The following is a 20,696-nucleotide window of genomic DNA, read 5'->3' on the forward strand; positions in this document are numbered from 1 at the left end:
TGCTTGGTTTACACGGACCACCATAAACATCATGGCCCGTGTTGGTTGACTGGAATCATTTACTACAATAACAGGCATTTTTCTGAACACTAGAAAACTATTTAAAGTCTATGATGCAAATGGATTAGCTCAAGAAATCGAACAAAACACCAACATAATAAAGATCCGAGCCATTAATATAAAAAACAATGACATCGTTTTATTAAGGTCAAAACACAAGCTATATTTCCTTGATAGTGAAGAAGGGTAGAACAAAGCAGAATCTTTGATGAAATTAACCTTGACACAAGAGGTCTCCCATTTGAGTGACAGTTGGAGGTGAGTTCATATAGTCTTATACAGGCATGTCGAAGAGGGGCATCATTTAGGATTCTCAGGGACGATTTTAGCAGAGTCGGAATTGTACCAAAATTGCACAAAGACTTCACTTAGATTATATATACATTGATTAGGTATAGTTCCTTTCATTTCATATAAAAAAGTTTAAAAACATAAAGAATGATCCAAAGCACTTAATATTGTAGAAAACGTATGTTTCCCTCATGTATCATAAATAAAATAAACAAGTATAGTATTTGAAGCAGATTTGTTTACTAAATCGACTCGAAGAGGTCTGAAGATGATACAGCTTTTTTAGGTAATTGATGCTCCATGTAAAGCCGGGAAGCCTTTAATTATCTTATAAAGAAGCTCACCAGAACTGCCCAATATCCAGTCAACTGCACGAATTGAAATAGATGTTAGCTTAACTATGTTACACCAGCTGAATGACTAAATAACTAAACCACTTGATCTCACCTGAGCCAAAATGTTGTTTCCAGTTTGGCCTTCGATGACTAATCCCGCTGTAAGGCCAAGCATAGCCCATGCACCATTAATAGCTTCTATTTGACGCCTTCTCTGTAATTTAAAAAAAAAAAAAAAGGAAAAGAGAGCAATTTGTTCACTACATGATCCTGGCAGAGATACTATCTTAAAATCACTCAAAAAAGGCATAGATACATATACAACTCCATGGAATTTACTTTAAAAGATTGCTTTTTCTTGATAGCTTCCATTTGTTTAGCAGCTAAACGTTTTGCTTCAACTGGATCAACCATTATCACCTCTTTCTTTGACCTTCCACTAGCTATAGTAACCTGCAAAATCCCAGAAAAGGCCTTATAGTTGAATCATTTGGAAATAAAAGCTCGAATAAGAGACTAGATATTAGATACTGCAACTATTCATGCATTTCCACATTTCAATCCTAGCAGTTTCCAGAAACAGAAATGATATGGATTTGCTTCTTTAAAAATAATGTCATTATCAATGTCTCATTAGAATCTTTTGAATCCATAGCCGTGTAGAAGTTGCACATGATTCTGTTGACTTTAAAAAGTCAAAGTATTTTTTTTTTTATTGAATAAGCATTAGAACAGAACCTACCTTAATCTTCAAATTCTCAGCATATCAACATCTAAGCTTCATTCATATATGTATTACAATTTTTAGATCATGTAAGAACCTAACATGTATTCTAAATAACATGAACGTAATTATCTTTTATCGTATATCCTTTATGGTACATACAATCATCAATAACATACCTAAAACAGCATATTCAAAGCAGATATATTGACATTATACATGTAGGAGCCTTGGTTATGCATACATTAGGATTAGTAGCTACACGTAATGCTTCACCCTTTGTTCTATGAATGCGCTGACCCAGATCAAACTCTCTTCTCAAACCCCATCTGAAAACAACCAAATAGGGAAAAAAAAAAAAAAAACCAATGAGAAGTCCTAGAACATAATGTACTTTTAAACCTCAAAGGCCATACACATATAAATAGTTTGTATCAATTAAATTTGAGCTATACTTTTGCATCTCTGAATCCTACACATTTCTGACTTGTAAGCATATTTGTAATGCTTTAACTCAATTTTCCTTCTCATTTTATTTTTGGTTGAAAGGCAAATTATGTAGTTTATATATAATATAAGCTAGCCAGTTGCGTTGGATCAAGTGGTTGGAGCCCTTGCCTCTGGAGACACAGGTCAAGGGTTTAATCCTCATGCCCAACAAGGCTGGAGGTCCTTTTCAACCTTTAGTAGATACTACAGCCTCTCTACCTTTGGTAGGGGTAAGACTGTCTACATCTCAACCTTCCCCATACACCGTGGAAGACGGTATTGGGCCCAAAACCCGTGGATTCCATATATGATATAAGCTGGCAATTACAACGGTGATAACAGTAATTGCAATTCTGACTATATCGGCCCCAAGTTAAACCATATTTCGGACCATACCAAACCTAAGTTACACAATTATCTTTCTGATAATTCAGAAATCGATAAACTTTAAGTTTTTCAGCCTATCGAATAGAATATGACTGAAATGGAACTCTTTCATTTCATTTGTACCGAACTTTTTGATGTTATAAATTAATATACTCATCGGGGTAATCCCATTACCCAAAAAAACATTAAAACCCCAAAAATTTCTTATAAAATGAAAATTTCAAAATCTTTACAACCGTAACTATAGTATTACCCCAATTTTCATAAAAAGGATTGTAGTGGTAGCCTGGTAGGAGAGACACAACATAATAGGGAGGCTAGCGTTACCCGATTAACACATCTCATATTCACTCTAAGACTTAGGGGACTGATAATGGTTCGGTTATCCATTAAAATGCGATATAATACTATCAAATGGGAAATAACTACCTGCGTAAATAATCACATTTCAAGAAACCCATTTCTGTCTCTAACTATAATTTTTGGAAATCTAACCACACAAATTCAAGAATTCATAAATTGACTAATAAAGCAACAAACTTTGAACAAATGGGAAACTGGGTATTGTTGAAATTTACCTTATTGGTAATGCAGAGTGTTGATTATTAGAGAAAGATGAAGAAGATGATGTGTGCTGTAGTAAAATACCACCATTTGTAGTCCACAGTGATGATGATGATGATGATGTAGAACAAGAAACCATGTTATCTGTTTTTGTGTTTAACTTACAAAAGTTGGTTTGGAGTGGTTGATGAGTTGTAAATTGCTCTATCTTTTCTAGCATCCAAAAAAATATGAGCCAAAGATAAAGTTGTTGTGGACCGGATGTTGCAAGGAATATTTGTATTTTGATCCCTTTCACATTTTAGAGTTATCCATTTTGATTCCTTAGAGACGTTGAAAGAGCAAAATCTAGAATTACAAATACGAGTAAATATTTATATATGCAAGTTTATATGGACCAATTAAAACTAATAGAAGTATTTTATTTTTTTCCTTAATTTTATCATTTGTTTTATTGCTCCACATTAATATGTAAACTATGTATATTTATACTCGATATTGTTAAACTATATAATCTAATAAAATAAAAGTTTTTTAAAATTAAATAATGACATCAACAAAAGTTATATTAATTTACAACACTGGACACAAGACTTCGATATTATCAATATTATATTTTCATAAATTTAAACTATAAAAGCTTATAATTTTAAAGATGTAGGGTTTCAAGTGTTATCCTTTACAAATTGTAGTACAATAATCATAAGTTTGTCACTATCATTATTAACTAAGAGAAATTGATAAAATTATTTTTTGTAGTCATTTCACAATGCAAATGCTATTCATGAAAAAACAAAAAAAATTGTAATTAAATGAGATTTTTTCAACAAATATTAATATAAATACTAAAATAATAATACATTTGGATAATGACTATTATAATTTTTAATTTATAATTAAATAATGACAAGAGCGGAAGTCAATTTGATAAAATTGAGCATTTGATTGGTTAATAAGTCATTAATTTTTGAAATAACTTTTTGTAACAATATTTCATATGTTGGAATTTTTTAATTAATTAAATGATAAAAAAGTTTTAAAAAATCCTCTCAAGTTGATAGCTAAAATAAATATAAGCTAAATATTCATGACTAAAACGTATAAATTATTGATGCAAACCAAAAAGTGTAAATTAATAAGACTTTTTATACAAATTAATATAAATGCTACTATAATACATATTTGGATAATGATTATTAGCATTTTTAATTTATAGTTAATCTATATGATTACATAAGCGAGAGTCAATTTGATAAAATTGAGCGATTTAATTGGTTAATAAGTAATTAGTTCAACTATGTTATAGTATATACTAGATTTTAGACCCGTGTCTAACACTGGACACAAGATTTACGACATTATTAATATTAGATGTTAATACATGTAACTCGTAAAAACTTATAAGTTCAAATTTGAAGATATAAATATATACTAAATATTCAATTAAAATGTCAATAGTTTTAAGCTAATAAAAAGAAAATTAATGTAATAAAAAAACGAAGATTGAGATTGAGATGAGATTAAGATTATAATTTGTCACTTAGAATATTCCGATGATTATTTAAGCTTTTAATACTCAAACCTTTTAATGTCAAGATACTTTGCTGGTATTTATATTATTAAATGTTAGATATATCTCCTCTAATTTTCATCGACTTTGTTTCAACATCTATGTTCAACTCAAACATACGTCAACAACCATAAAGCTAATTGATTAATATTTGTTTTTTTTTTCTTTGTATATCACTGACCACTTACCCTCATTCTTTGTGTCGAAATCTTAGCAATTGTTTTCACTTTAGCAACGAGTCAAGCTAATCGGCCTATAATCACCAAGACCAAGTGAGCCGGGCACCTTTAGGACAAGAGTAACAAATGAAGCCTTACAACTCATTGCGATCTCTATGCCTTCTTTCAAAATCATTGCTTAACTTGCTTTCATTATACATCAACTTGGAATTAGTCATTCATGTGTTTTAGTAGTTCAGCAATTTCGTGTCATCAACCAATCTATATAGTCCTTGAGTTCTTGAGCAATGGAAGTAGTTTATCATTTTCTTGCCCAAAATTTTCTAGAAAAGAAATGTATATGTATAGAAGTTGATAGTTCAAAAAATGGACCACTTAAACATCTACAGCTACAAAGATTTACCCCGCCACGCTATGAGCATGTAGAATGTGATCACAAGAACATGGAATAAGCTCGTAAAGCCAATCACAAAAGGTATCTTTATTGCCAACATTTTCCGTTCTTCAGATATGATGAGTTCGCAAGGAGCAAGTATGACTCGGAGATCCATCAATAAAAATGGTGTATTGAAAATATAATCTGCAAATGTGTTTTTCATTACATTCCCATATGTTTATCCCTAATCGAAATAAGTATATTTCCTATAAAATGACAAAGTACCTTTTACAACCCAACCAAGTCAATTACATGTGAACCAAGGTATTCTTAGTATCGAAAATCTGGTCATTTGGAATAAAGAGGCGTTCTATATTTCTTATAACCTTGATCCAAGCCACCATGGGATAATGCATCATTAACCAACTAGTTCTTTTTCATCAACGAACACATCTTAGAAAGCTAGAAATATTTCTCCGTGGCACAATGAGCACATAGAATTCCCTCATCGTTCATTTTGCATTTGTGATGTAGAATCGTGTAGAATACGAGCACAAAAAGTTTCAGAAAATATTCAAAAGTGATGATCAATGCAAATTCTATGGTCCATCTTGCCCATTCTACAAATATCATGGATACTACTGCAAAAGTCTTTCCAACTATAAAATGGGCAATATTATAAAGCCATATTATAATGAAAGCTTGCAGTCTTTGCCCCTTCATTAGCTCTCTGGCTTTATTAATTGCTGTAAACCCACCGACATTGTCCTCTAATACCGAAACCACAATGCTCATCATCTAAAGAGCATCCATATGTGTATTGCAAATCCATTTAAAAATTTTTGTAAAAAGAAAAAAAGGAATTGATGAATTAACCTTTATTCCTGCCACAGTGGGAATCACTACAAAAGTGAAGATGTAAATTAACTTAAGGCCCAACATCAGCAACAAAATGCAACAGGTGGTGAGAAATGGCTGTTTCAAGTTACTTAAGCTTGTTCCTTTCACGAATGCATTCAAGATGCTTAAGGTAACCCCGGTATAAGATTCAAATGAAGAAGAGATTGTAGTTGTTGCAAAAGGTAAAAAATAGAGACAGGAGAGGATCAGAACAAATAACTTCATGAGTAATAGTGCACGGACGTCTTTGATAACATCGTTTGGTATACTTATGTGAATGTGACCGTTGTGGTGTGACAATTGAAATAAGAAATCTTTTTGGAGGGGTTCCAATTCACTTCTGTTAGCCGCTTCCAACTGGATGTTTGCAATGATAACTATCCATAAGACTACTTTCATGGGCCCCCAGTTTCTGTTTATCGTGTTCGTGGTTTCTCTAATGAGATCGATCATGTTCAAAGCTCTAACTTGAGCTTCAAATGGGGTTTTCATAGTTCTGTATTTATGGTTTAATTTCAGTTAATAAGAACATGGCATTATGCTTAGTTATGAATTAATCAAAATACTTGTTCTTTTAAAAATGATACAAGTGAGGGTTATATCTAGAAAGCGAGCGATGATTACAATGTCATATATACTAGTAAAAGTCAAAGACCATCAAAATTTAGGCCCAACTTGTGCTTCCACTCTGTTTGTTGTTCTTATGAGTACTAAACATTAATTTAAACATGAAAGCCATTAGTGTTCTCTCTGTTTATGTAGAAAGAATACATTCATTTATTTCTTTTTAAGTTTCAACGGTGTCAGATCGTCAAAGTTACACCAAGAATAAGCAAATATTAGGAACACAGTGGGTGTCGTCTATCTATTAAGAATCACTCTGTATGCATATTATCAAACTGAGTTTCATTTCATTGGGAGACACTTAGTTGATTATTCCATTAATCAAGGCTTTCTGTAACTGAAGCAGCATTCCTCTTTCATATAGTTTCATATTAAATAAATTTTATTTTTCATTTTATTTTATATCAATCTACTATCAACAACCCGAAAGCATATCATACAAGTGAGAACTTTGGTCGTAGAGTAAGCATACACTTCATATATCAGAAGAAACGGTAGATACTTCAAATAAAGAAATGATGCAACAAGAGCATAGCAAGAGTAACTTCACAGTCAGCAGCTCATTCATGTATGGGTAACTTCTATTATGTGTTATTACATACGAGAGTTCTTCCAATGAGCATCTAACAACAACTTCCAACTGCCATAGCATCAATATTACTACGAGTAGGACTAAACCCACTAGCTTCCCATTTTCACATATTTTTTTGAAGCATAGTTTCTGATCTCCGAGTATGCTAAAAATGGGATGGTGCTCTAAAATGAGCGTCTTTTTGTTGTCTTGCTTCTCCATTAATTTCAAGATTTATGTTCTGCTTATTGTTTACTTTGTAAAGGGCTTGGCTTTATAGGATATCTTGATTGATGCTATATATATTCCGCATACTTGAAACGGTAGAGCTGTATCTAGAAGTTGCTTTCCATAAAATTATGATTATGATTATCACAATGTTGTAGATGACTGCGACTTCTCGTTACACATTGACTTAGTCCAGGAGACAAATTCGTTTTAACACGTTTCTGCATAATTATTTAAGGCATAAAGCTTGAAGTGTCCTCCTTTTGATCAATGAGAGAGTTGAAAGATAAATTAAGTTTCACCTCAGTGATCCACTATTTTGGAATATCACGAAAATTGCCTTAAAAATATCAACTATGAATTGTTGTCTAATTCAATGATTGATGTATCAAATACGTTAGAAGAATGTTGTTGATTGTCCCAAAGATAAATAGGTAAAAGACTAACCTAGATATGATGTTGCAGAAGAGTTGTTAAAAGTTAGGTTCACTTGAGACTGATGTCTTTATCAGTTTTAGATTCGGCCGGCCTGGTGTTCTTTTGTTCAAGTTGTCAATATTAAAGCACACTTTGTTCTTTTGCTGCTATTATACAAAAACCTTACATAGGTATATAAAATATATATACTTGATTGATTATTGCAAAAATATATAGAATCAAACAATATATTTACCTTCAAATGCTTATATATATTGTCCTTAATTCTGGAAAAATGTAGTGCTAGTTAGATGCTCTTGTGTAAACCAGTTTAGAAGCTTTTGGCTGAAAATCCTGCCTGAAATGTCAGAAGGAATTGAATTCAAATTTGCCTGAAATTAGTCAAGGTTTGTGAGAGTATCAGTATGTTGGCCATGTTGGTCCCTCGTCCCTCTCACTCACGAACACAAAACAATACACACACTAAACTTATCTTCTTATTTCACAACACTTGAACGCACGATGCGTTCTTCTTGTTTTTCACGTTTTTACAAATGGACTTTACATGGGTATTTATAATTACCCAATAGACACATACGAAACAACACACCCTTTCACTAAAGGGTATAACTTTCTAATAGATACATCTCTTCCTAAACGACATGTCCCTTCACTAACTAACTGTCTAACCGAAAATAACTTCCATTCGGTTCTAGACTTTATTCTTGACACTTTAGACCCCTTAACTTATACATCGACACTTCCATGGATTGATAAATTAGTATCCAACAGGCCATACTTATTTTATATGTATATAAGAGATATCAGAAACGGAAGAATGACCGATATTTTTCCATGGGTAACAATAGTAAAGATGGATTCACTGTTACAGTGAGATAAAATTTGAGCAGTGTCTGAATCTGTTGAAATTTTCTTGAAATGAAGTATGTATACATGAACGAACTTTTGAAACATCATACTTGGTTTCTTATTGCAGCTATCGATCATTTCTACTAAAATGTAATAAAAAAATAAAAAGTTCCACCTTAGTGTGGTGTCTTGCCTTTTGTGCTGCTTGTCACATTTGATTGGATTCTGGTTTTTGTGATTTTATATGTATGGAGCTGTCGCTACAACGACCCTTTTAATATCGCCGACTGTTATTACCACTAACCACGCCATTAAGATCTTATTCTCCAGTGTAGATCCCATTACTTACGATATTGCATTTTTTTTGGGTCTGAATGCTAGCCCTGTTACCAGACCCTTACCTCCCCAATTTATAATCACCGTCATAATATTTGCATAGTTACTCCTTGTCACCTGTATGTCAACAGTATATTAGTCCTTGTCCCAGATCCCAACTTTGTTTCAGGTCTGGTCTCAAACCCTCGCCCTATTTTAGGTACGGTCTTGGGTTTCAGTACCATAGCCCGATCCAACTATGTTTATCCAACGCATCTATGTTTCGCCTAAATGGCTTTTAATTCTTCTGCCTCTACTACTTTACGAGGGTTCTTCTTCACGTGCTATCAGATATCATAGTCCTAAATTTACTCTCATGGTATTATTTGAGTTTTTTACTCAATTTGAGGATTAGCTTTCACTTGAATACTGAGAGTATATTAATAAAGTCGATTAGCATAACAGACTCGACCGAACTGTGTAGACGGCTTTTTGATCCATTGGTACCCTTAATGTATCCCTTACTAAAATATATATATTTGTCATTCCAATACACGGGTATCTCTATGGAGTTTTCATAATACTGATTGCATTTGATTAATAATATTGCTGATGTTTGCAATGAAAGAATGAAGATAGAAATAGCAATAGAAAACTCAGTCTTGGTGCTCAAACATATACTCGTCGGCCTCTATTAGGTCAGTTGCGTCAACACTATTCTTCTTGCAGTCGAAATATAGAACTGTGAAGGCCTGAGACTCAAACAATACCGTCAAAGAAAGACAACCTGCTACAAAGAATCCGTAGATTTCCTGAGAAAACTCGGAATGCTTAACCACAATCAACTTTGATGACACATAAAAGAAGATATATGATAGAAGATTATGGAAAGAAACAGAAGAGACCCGTCTAGCCTCTTGCCCTTAACAATCCTCCCTGCTTTTCCTAACGCTTCGATTCCAGAACACTCATCCAACACAGAAACCACCAAGGATAAAACCCATACTACAGAAAAAGATAAATACATACTCACAAGCAAAATGAATAGCATCAATAATATCACTAGCACATAGTTGTTGTCAGACATCATGATTGCAGGTGCCATTAACACAATGAAACCAAATAAGAAGAAGCCCATTTTCATAAGTGTAACATGAAATAAAGTCATGAATAGCCTTGCTGATGATAGCGGCAACCCCTTCAGTAGATCTTTATGGAATATTCTCTTGTCTTTGTAAGAAACTCTTGTTAGTAAGACAATCGCACTCTGGGCAAACAGAGTAACTAAAACTTGTGCTAAACCAAAAGCTAGTTGAACACCTAAGAAGTTTTTAACATCTTTTAGAATAGTAACTAAAATCTGTGAAAAATCAAGGCCTTGTGGATCTAGAGATAGTAACTCCATTGCTTTTGTGATGAAATCAGATATCATAGGTCTAACAATATAGATGCATAACATGAAGCAAAAAGAAAAGAAGATCAAGTAGACTGAAGTTACCATAGCGACAAGTCTGCCATTTCTGGACACAATCGTGATCGATTTCATTAGTATTTCAAGAAACCCAAAAGGTTTATTAAACTTCATATTGCTCAAAAGGTATTATGGGTAAGAAAAAGTTCTAGCAGTGTGCACATTTTATATAAGCTTGATTCCAGGCTGTATGATCTCCATTACTTTCCTGGAAACTACAGTCCACATGTGAATATATTTATCATTTTCAAACAAGTTTCATTTGGAGATGGTTGACTTTAATGTTGAGTTGAATAAGTCAGTAGTTTTTGAACCAAAAAATGACATTGAAGCAAATGGAGGACCCGGGAATAAACCATGAATTGAGTGATTCTATCCAATACAGAAAACCATGAAATGAAAAATAATATGAAGAAAGAAAATACTGGTAACATAGTTGAGAAATTCAAGTATTTCGAACATGATGTCGCATTTTGAGACAACGGTATAGAAAAGATCAAGACCTTATATTAAACATGATTTTATTTTATATCTTTTCGACGTAGCTAGTAACACAAAGAAAATATTCACAACCACATACTAAGGTATGGTAAACAAACAACTTTTTAGCGTAGCGAAGATTAGGGACAGCGCTACTAATTAAACTACTTCATCGGTGACAATAGGAACATACTGGCCTTTCGTTTCTTTTTCATCAAAACTCTCTTTACGTTCATGGTAGAATATAGTAAACACCACATACGCCAAGAGTTTCAATGCGCACAACAGCCCGTTAGAGAAGGGGATTGATATAGCTAGCAGTGACCAATTCTGAAGATTACAGCTTGAAAGAACAGCCGCCATAAATGAAACAGCGACGCCATAAGTAATACTGAAAAGCACCAAAATTAGTGAAGCTTGTAGCTTTTTACCTTTCATTAGCTCTCTAGCTCGTCCAATAGCCTTAAGGCCACCAACGTTTTCTATAACCGAAACTACTAGACTCATCATCCAAAGTGCACAAATGTAAATCCCTAAAACTAGGATTGCGAAAATAAAAACTCCTTGGGAAATATATTCCAAAGAATTTCTAGCAAAAATGGACAACATTCCAAAAGAAATAGACAACACAAAGAATAAGCCCATAGAAATTAGTGTCATGTAGATACTAGTGACAATCGGCTTTTTCCAAGATTTTTTTATCTTCATGATCATTTCTTTAAAGTCTATAACTTTTGCAGTGTAAGCTTCGTACGAAGAAGATATAGTGGCAACCAAGAAAAACAGAGTAATCATCGAAAGGATGATCCACATAAACAGCTTTACAAGGATCACCTCACGGATATCCTTAATCACACCCGTGTAATTTGCTTGATGCATTTTATTACCAAAATCTTGAAACATATTTGGGTTTGCTGCCAATTTCGAAGATAAATCTTTTGCCACTGGTGCAAGTAAGTAAGTTTGAGCAAATTCTAAATGGGTGAAAAGAAGAAACACAAGAACTAGAATCGGAAGAAGCAGTTTTCCATTTCTTTTGATGGTTTTGAAGGATTCCCTTAGGATTCCAAAGATCCCCAACCGAGGTTGAGGTTTGAGGTTGTGGTTCCATTGTTGGTCGATCGTTTGGCTCTCCATATTTTTTGGTGATTTATCTTGTTACTGGATTGAGGTTTTATATACAATTGATTCTACCCGGCCCCCAGACCACGTTGAGATGTCACCACTTTGAAATAGTCTTTTGTAAATTATTTGATAATCTGGATTAAAGATTGATGTCATAAAACACGCGGTTTGTAATTAATAAACTTGGAAATTAAGAAATATCATTGACAAAGACTTGATGAAACAATTTAAGTGGTCGGAGCCATTGTCTCTAAAGACAAACGTCAATCCTCATGCCCAGCAAGACTGGAGGTCCTTTTTACTTTTGGTAAAACCTGGAAGTAGCCTCTATACCTTTAATAGGGGTAAGACTGTCTAAATTTACACATCCCGTCGAAAACTGTATTTGGGACACAAAATCTGTAAAAGACGGCATTTTACTTTATTTTTATTGACAAAGACTTGATGGAGACTAGTTTGTAAGTTGAATTGAATATTTCAAGGGAAGTGTCTAAGAAATTTCAGCATTATATACGTTCTTATATCTACGTAAGAATGATTCAATATTTTAATTGGACAGATCGTTAATCATATCCATGGCCAAGATTCGTTAAAGAGGATTGTCTTATAAATATAGTGACTAAACATTACTTAGGTATGAAAACTTAATAGAGTATTATATAATTGTTGAAAAGGTTCATAGTTGATTAGTAGCAAATACGTACTGTCATATATAATTATACAAAAATGATTAAAGACCTAAAATAATATACCTAAAAGCTCATTAATTCCCCATTAATTATTATGTCTAATCACTGATACACCCTTTTTCTATTAAAAGACCATCGAACAATTTTCTCACCTTGTCTTCATATTGAAAACTCTTTTTATGTATGTTTATTCAATGTAGGTCTGTTAAGTCCAGGATTCGCTGATGAGACTTGCTCACTGACGAGAGTCATCAGCGAGTCATCAGCAAGTCTTCAGCAGGACTGGTGACTTCCTTCAGCTCTTTGAAGACCCTAACATGTGTGTCATGGCGGGAAGAATTTAAATAGATGAAGACAAGAAGTCACATGGTGGTTTATCAACTGTAACTTACCTTATATGGCTAAAAGACAGTTGGGACCAAAACAAAAGTTTTCTCTCATTTACCCGTTTTGATAAAGAAGACAATGACATATGTCTCTAGTACGATGAGCCAATCAAATGTCAACACCACCATCAAGACAAGGCTGTGTTATCTCAATGCTTCGCCTATAAAAGGCAACACAGCCTTCCCATTACATGTGTGTTAGTCACCTCAAAAGTGTGTGTCACTTGTATTTGTATTGCTTAAGTTTCTAGTGTGTCTAGACTTAGCAATTTACTTTTGTTCATTTTTATTTCTTGTAAGTCAAGTGTTTGTAATCGACCATGTATTCACTGTTTAATTAATGAATTATATGATTATGCTTGCCTAGATATATTACTCTTGAACTTGTTCATTGGTCTTGTTTATTTACTTATTTATATTCTTGTCTACTGTAGTTAATATACAAATTGTACGTTCGTGGACTATTTAGTGGTATCAGAGCCACCGTTCCTAATCTATTGGAACAAGATCTGTTTGCCTTCTTGTTATATTTAATTTCTGCAATTTTTCTCTTCTTAAAAATCTCTTTTTCCTTCTCTAAAAAAAAGAAAATGACTTCTGTTCCCAGTCTTGTGAATACACGTGACTTTGGTTATGTGTCTACACCTCCAAAATTCGAGCCCAAAGATTTTGGGTCTTGGAAGGAGAGAATGCTTCTTCACATCTCTGGTGTTGAACCTTACTTAATAACTATTTTAACCAAGGGTCCTTATATCCTTATGTATGTCCACAGAACTCCAGGTGCTACACCTGAGGATCCCGAAATTGTTGAGGACCTGGTTAAACCAGTGGTCCAGTGGACTGATGATGAAAGAAAATTGGTAAATCTTGATGCCAGGCTGAAAAACATGATTGTTGCTACTCTCCCTACTGAAATCATGAAGCTTGTCATCAAGTATCCCTCTTCAAAAGAAGTATGGGATAGGTTGGTCAGTACCTATAAAGGTTCTGCTGACCTTATCAAAATAAAGAAAATAGACCTCAAAAGGGCCTATGAAAATTTCTTCTCTCTTCCTGATGAAAGTCTTGAGGGAACCTATACTCGCTTCCAAGGGTTGCTTAATGATATGACTAATGTTGGCATCACTCATGATAATTTTGAAGTATGCCACAAGTTCATTGATTTTCTTCCTCTCAAATGGCAAAATTTGAGGCAAACTTTACGTACCACAAAGAAAATTCAAGAACTTGATCTTGAAGAACTCTTTGGGACTCTTCAATTTGAAGAAAGGGCCTTGGCTCAAAATGTACGTGCCTCTGCTGATGCCAAGAGACATGTTGGTTCTTCTTCTTCCTCCATCAGCATGTCTTCTCATCCCATTTCTGACCCTCAAGCTCTTGTTTCTACTGAGTCCATCGATCTCTATGATGGTGCGAGTGCTTCTAATCTTCCAGCACCCATCCAAACCCTCTTCGATGAGATGGATGCTGAAGAAAAGCAAGAGATGTTTAATGATTTCATGGGCTTTACCCTGGTTGCTGGTAGAAAGTACTCCAGAAAATGGAACAATCGTAAAACGGTTGGTCCATTTAAACCTTCTGTTGACAAATCACAGGAGGAATGCTGGAAATGTGGCAGAAAAGGCTACTACCAGAAGGAGTGTAGGGTTTCTGTTCCCACTCCAGCAGCTTCTAAACCTAGTTCTACTAAGTCTGCTGATGAGTTCAGGAACAAGTATTATCAGCTAAAGGCAAAGATGGTTGAAAATGAAGAAGCCAAAACTCCAGCAAAAGGCTTAGTTGCTGAAGAACATGATTGGCTGACTCTGATGAGTCAGATGATGATGATTATGTTGACACCATGTGCCTCATGGCACTCGTTGATGGGGATGCACTGACAAAGGACCAAGTCTCTTCAAGTCAGTGGGTTAACATTACTGTTAAGAAGGTACACTCTCTTCCCTCTTCTTCTGACTCTGACAGAACCAAGATAATTGGATCTGTGTCTGGTGATATTCAGTTCGTAGAAAGTCTACGAGCTGATCTCCAATCTAAACTTAACTCTGCTGGTGTAGAGCTAAGTGAAAAATCTGAAAAGCTTCAGAAGTTGAAAAATGTTCATGTGGAACATCAATCTCTGGAGATGATCACCCAAAAACTTCAACTTGAGAATGAAAAACTCAAGGGTGAAGTTGCCAATCTGAAGAAGATTGTGACCTCTTGGGCAAAAGCTTCTAAGTTTCATCATCAATACTTGAGTGAGCAAGTCCCTGCTCAAGTACAAGCAGTGATTGGTGACAACTATGATGCTGCTGCCTCACTCGCTGACTCATTCAAAGATGATGTTAAACCTGAGATTGCTATTCCTCCACCTTCTCCAGTATCTGTCTCTCCTGAAGAAATGAAAAGGTGGTACTTTTTCAAGGGACAAAATGACTACCATGCTGAGATGGATGCTAGTACCTCTTCATCCACCAGCGTGTCCTCTTCTAATGTTAAAAGTACTACCACTTCTAGTACTGATAGCATGTTTGCACATCTTCCCATAGTTGGCATGATGCCAAATGAAGGGAGGATTCAATGTTCTCCTCCCAAATCTTTCAAAGGAGACATCTCAAGTGATGGGTACGTATCCATTGCTCCTCAGCAGCTCCCTATAAAGACTGCTGGTCTATTTAAGAAAAGCACTACTGCTGCTCCTTACGACTACAACACTCCTCAGCGAGTTAATACTGTCAACAGTCTTGTGCTCAATCTTCTTCTACTCAGCATAAACTTATTCATGCTGATTCCCCAAATAGTCAACATGACCGTCTAATGAATAGACGTGTTAGGTTTGCTGACCAAAGATATCAACAAGTTCCCTCCACAAGGGTTGTACCTGTTGGTGATCGCACCCATATGGCATCACATCCCATGCCTGCAAGAACAAATTTTAGGCACAACACTCCTCAAAGGGGTAGAGTGCCTAGTCAAAACAGGTCTGTCACTCCTCAACGAGGACACTTGCCTCATCAGCAAGTGAGGCCTATCACTCCTCAACAGGGATACTTGCCACATCAGCAAGTAAGATCTGTTACTCCTCAAAGACAAATGCCAATTCAACACGGTCCATCATCCTCCCACAGTGAGTACTTGCCTCATAGGCAAATGAGGTCAAATACTCCTAATCATCAAACTAAACCCATCACTCCTAATAGAACTTATTTAGTACAGGAGGACCCCTCTCCTTCTTACCCTGCTGGGAGACAAGCTTGGACCACAATTAGGGGATCTCAAAATTCTCAAACTCATAATGGAGAGTCCATTCTTGGTCCTGTCCCTCAGCAGCCTCCTCATCTTAAACAGAGGAGAAAATCCAAATCGAAGCAAAAGAACAAGGCTTCTTCTTCCTCTACTCCTCAAATCAGTGAGCTTACTTAGCGAATGGACGATCTTTCATCTCAGCTGAGGGAGCTCTTGAATCAGAGTCAAAAAGGCCATCCCTCTGACAAAAGGTGCTATCTTTGTAGCAGTAGAGGACATGTTGCCTCTGAGTGTGATTCTGTCAGCTCAAGGGATGTTCCAGAGGTTGTAGCTCAACCTAATACTTCTATGACTGCTGAAGCATCCTCTTCTACTTCTAGGATCAGTGAGAATCCTTCTGCTGAACCTATCATCAGTGACGCCACTCCTGTCACTAAGGCAAATTACATAGCTGCTCAGCGCATTGAAATCCCCCATTCTCAAAGAGTTATTTCAAACTCATGGGAACAACCCTCAATGCTGGTTGAGTATAGTGCTCCTGACGTCGTCAGCAGCTATGTGTATCTTCGTCCTGAAGGAACAAACATCATGCCATTTAATGAAAATGATCCCTCTTTTGGATATGTCAGCGTGGGTAATCAACTCACTTTAGAGGAGGCTCTCTCAACTGAGCCAATTGTCACCTCTGAATTCCTCCCATCAACCCTGCTGACATGGCCATTGATCATCCTGAAAATGAATCTGCCTAAATCCTTTTATCCATGCAGGGCTCGCTGGGAAAAGGAGTGTGGTACTTGGACAACGGTTGTTCAAAACACATGACTGGCTCTAAGTCCCTGCTGGATAACTACACAGAGGCACCTGGTCCTACTGTAGTGTTTGGTGACAACTCTACTGGCCAAACTGAAGGATATGACATTCTCTTAAATGGTCTCATTAAATTTACCAAAGTTGCTTATGTAAATGGTTTAAAACATAATCTCATCAGTATAAGTCAACTCTGTGATGCTGACTATAAAGTGATTCTTGACAAGCATCAAGCCACTGTAGTTAATGTTAACAAGGAAGTCGTCTTGGTAGCACCAAGAAAAAGAGATGTATATCTTGTTGACTTCACTCCTATCAAAACTGATAGTGAAACTTGTTTCTTTGCCAAGTCAGCATCCGAATTGAATTGGTTATGGCACAAGCGTATGTCCCATGTGAATTTCAAAACCATCAATTCCTTGGCCAAAAAGAACCTTGTTCATGGCCTTCCTCATCTCTCTTTTGAAAAAGATAGACTTTGTGGTGCTTGTGAAAAAGGTAAAAGCCACAAGTCTACCTTCAAATCAAAACAAGCAAACTCTATTAAGAAATGCTTTCACCTTCTTCACATGGACCTTTTTGGTCCAGTGAATGTACAAAGTCTAAAGGGTAGCAGATACACTTTAGTAATTGTGGATGAATATTCACGATATACTTAGACTATTATTCTTCATTCCAAGAGTGATACTGCTGATGAAATCATCAATTTCATCAAAAAAAAATGGAAAATCTCAATGGCATAAGGGTTAAAGAACTAAGAAGTGATCATGGCACTGAGTTCCGAAATCATACTCTCGAATTCTTTTGTGCTGATCAAGGGATCTCACAAAACTTCTCATCAGTGAGAACTCCTGAGCAAAATGCTGTTGTTGAAAGGAGAAATAGAACTCTCATTGAGGCAGCACACACCATGCTCAGTGAGTCCTCCCTTCCAAGCAAATTTTGGGCAGAAGCTGTTAACACAGCTTGTCATACCCAAAATCGCTTCCTAATTGTCAAAAGACATGACAAGACAGCATATGAAGTCTTGAAAGGCAAGAAACCTCAAATCAAATACTTCCACGTATTTGGCTGTCCAGTTTTCATCCTTAATAACAAGGATCATCTAGGAAAATTTGATCCTAAAGCTGATGATGGCTATTTCCTCGGTTATTCTTTCATCAGCCAGGCCTTTAGAGTATACAATACTCGTCTTCAAAAAGTAGATGAATCTATCCATGTTACATTCGATAAAAGTTCATCTGCTCTCAAGGATATACAATCCTCTTCCACTGATGAAGTATTCAGTGAGTTTGTTGATCCCCCCCTTGAGGTCACTGACTCTTTCATTGATGCTGCCAGTTTATTCCCTGATGGTAATCAGCAAACCATTCAAGGTACTTCAGCAAGTGCTGATAATGAATAGGTAGTGGCTCATATTTACTCAATTGAGCCAGTGGAGCCTATCTTAAGATCAATCAATGCTGCCTCAGCCAAACCTAGATCACTGGCTGAAGACGAGATTATTGATGACTCTGCTGAAGATGAGTTTCATGATGCATCAGCGAATGCTGTTGATACAGAGTCTGCTGACGACTCTCCTATTATTGACAACTCATCTCAGTCGAATGGCTCTACTGATCACACTCCTAATGAACTCATAATCACCATTGATTTCTCTTCTTATAATAATCAATCTGCTGATCCCATCACTCAATCTTCCGCTGTCACTCCTCTTGGTTCATCAAGTGCTCCTGCACTAAAATAGACCTCAAGTCATCCTGTTCACCAAGTTATTGGTGATCCACAGCAGGGCATTCTTACTCGATCATTGACTCGAAATACATGCCTTTATGTAAATTTCTTGTCAATGATTACTCCTAAGAATATCGGGGAAGCAATGGCTGATCCCTCATGGGTTGCTGCCATGCAAGAGGAACTTACTCAATTCCAAAGACAGCACGTCTGGTTTCTTGTCCCTCTTCCTCTTGGAAAAGAACTCATTGAAACTAAATGGGTTTATCGTAATAAAATGGACGAAGATGGTGTTGTGACTCGCAACAAGGCTAGACTGGTCGCTAAAGGATACCTTCAAGAAGAAGGTGTTGATTATGATGAAACATTTGCACCAGTGGCCCGTTTAGAAGCAATTCGCTTATTCCTGGCACATGTTGCTTATAGAAACTTCACTGTCTATCAAATGGACGTAAAGAGTGCTTTCCTAAATGGAAAACTCGAAGAGGAAGTTTATGTTGAGCAGCCACCTGGTTTCGAAGACCTAACCAAGCCTAACCATGTCTATCGTCTTTACAAAGCATTATATGGTCTCAAACAAGCTCCTAGAGCTTGGTATGACACACTCTCTGAATTCCTTCTCTCTAATGGCTTTCAGCGAGGATCCATAGACAACACTCTTTTCATCTATAGAAAAGGTGCTGCTGTGCTTTATGTACAAATATATGTCGATGACATTATTTTTGGATCCTCCAGCAAGAAGATATGCTCAAAGTTCAGCTTGCTGATGTCATCTCACTTTGAAATGAGTATGATGGGTGAGCTGACATTCTTTCTTGGTCTTCAGATACGCCAACTTCCTGATGGCATCTTCCTAAACCAAGAAAAATACATTCGAGACAGGCTGGCGAAGTTTGATATGTCTAATATCACTTCCAAATCCACTCCCATGTCTCCTCCAAATAATTTACATGCTGACCCTGAAGGTAAATATGTAAATCCCACTTACTATCGTGGGATGATTGGTTCGCTGATGTATCTCACAGCGAGTCGGCCAGATATTATGTTTCCCACTTGCCTTTGTGCAAGATATCAAGCATCCCCAAGGGAATCCCATTTACTTGCTGTCAAGCGGATTTTTAAGTATCTTAAAGGGACTCCCTCATTGGGTCTTTGGTATCCCAAAGATTCCAATTTTGACCTAGTTGCATACTCTGACTCTGACTATGCTGGTTGCATGTTAGATAGGAAAAGCACCAGTGGTGGATGTCAACTGTTGGGGGGAAGGCTGACTAGTTGGACTAGTAAGAAACAGCATACAGTTTCCATCTCCACTGCTGAAGCAGAGTATGTGTCTGTAGCGAGTTGTTGTGCACAAGTCCTTTGGATGAAAAATCAACTCGCTGACTATGACTTAAATTTCTCTAAGATCTCCATTATGTGTGATAATACGAGTGCTATTGCCATCACACATAATCCTGTTCAGCATTCCAAAACAAAACACATTGATATAAGATATCACTTCATCCGTGACCATGTCATGAAAGGGGATGTTGAAATATACTTCATCCCCACTGATGATCAACGCGCTGATATATTCACTAAACCTCTAGATGAAAAGAGATTCAAGGATCTCGTCAGCAGGTTGGGAATGCTAAATGGTGATCCTTTAAGTTCAGCAACATGATCACTCATGTTTTACTGCCCATCTTCCTCTTATGAAGATGAGCAGCGACTTCTTAAGTCAAAGTCATCAGCGAGCTCTTCCTTTTACTCATTGATCCCTGTTGCTTTGGGAAAAAGCAAAATAAAGGCAATGGAAAGCCAAAAGTTTCCATCCAGTCCACAACAAACGACTGTGGTAACGACACATAAAATCCATTGATCCCTGCTGCTTTGG

General features: G+C 36.1%; 3 protein-coding genes across 3 annotated transcripts; all 3 read right to left on the minus strand.

The window, feature by feature from the left end:
* Positions 1–440: 440 nt before the first annotated feature.
* LOC122592773 lies at positions 441–3,058 on the minus strand. Its single transcript, XM_043765082.1, has 5 exons — positions 2,865–3,058; positions 1,655–1,739; positions 1,026–1,139; positions 799–900; positions 441–719 (listed from the first exon to the last, which is right to left on the minus strand). The coding sequence occupies exons 1-5, from the start codon at positions 2,987–2,989 to the stop codon at positions 675–677; spliced, it is 471 nt and encodes a 156-aa protein (XP_043621017.1). The 5' UTR covers positions 2,990–3,058; the 3' UTR covers positions 441–674.
* Positions 3,059–9,458: 6,400 nt separating this feature from the next.
* Positions 9,459–10,504, minus strand: LOC122594565. Its single transcript, XM_043767003.1, has one exon. The coding sequence runs from the start codon at positions 10,483–10,485 to the stop codon at positions 9,742–9,744; it is 744 nt and encodes a 247-aa protein (XP_043622938.1). The 5' UTR covers positions 10,486–10,504; the 3' UTR covers positions 9,459–9,741.
* Positions 10,505–11,010: 506 nt separating this feature from the next.
* LOC122591466 lies at positions 11,011–11,988 on the minus strand. The gene has a single exon (XM_043763734.1). The coding sequence runs from the start codon at positions 11,986–11,988 to the stop codon at positions 11,011–11,013; it is 978 nt and encodes a 325-aa protein (XP_043619669.1).
* Positions 11,989–20,696: the final 8,708 nt, after the last annotated feature.

Source organism: Erigeron canadensis, chromosome 3 (assembly GCF_010389155.1).
Source record: "Erigeron canadensis isolate Cc75 chromosome 3, C_canadensis_v1, whole genome shotgun sequence".
NCBI lineage: Eukaryota > Viridiplantae > Streptophyta > Magnoliopsida > Asterales > Asteraceae > Erigeron > Erigeron canadensis.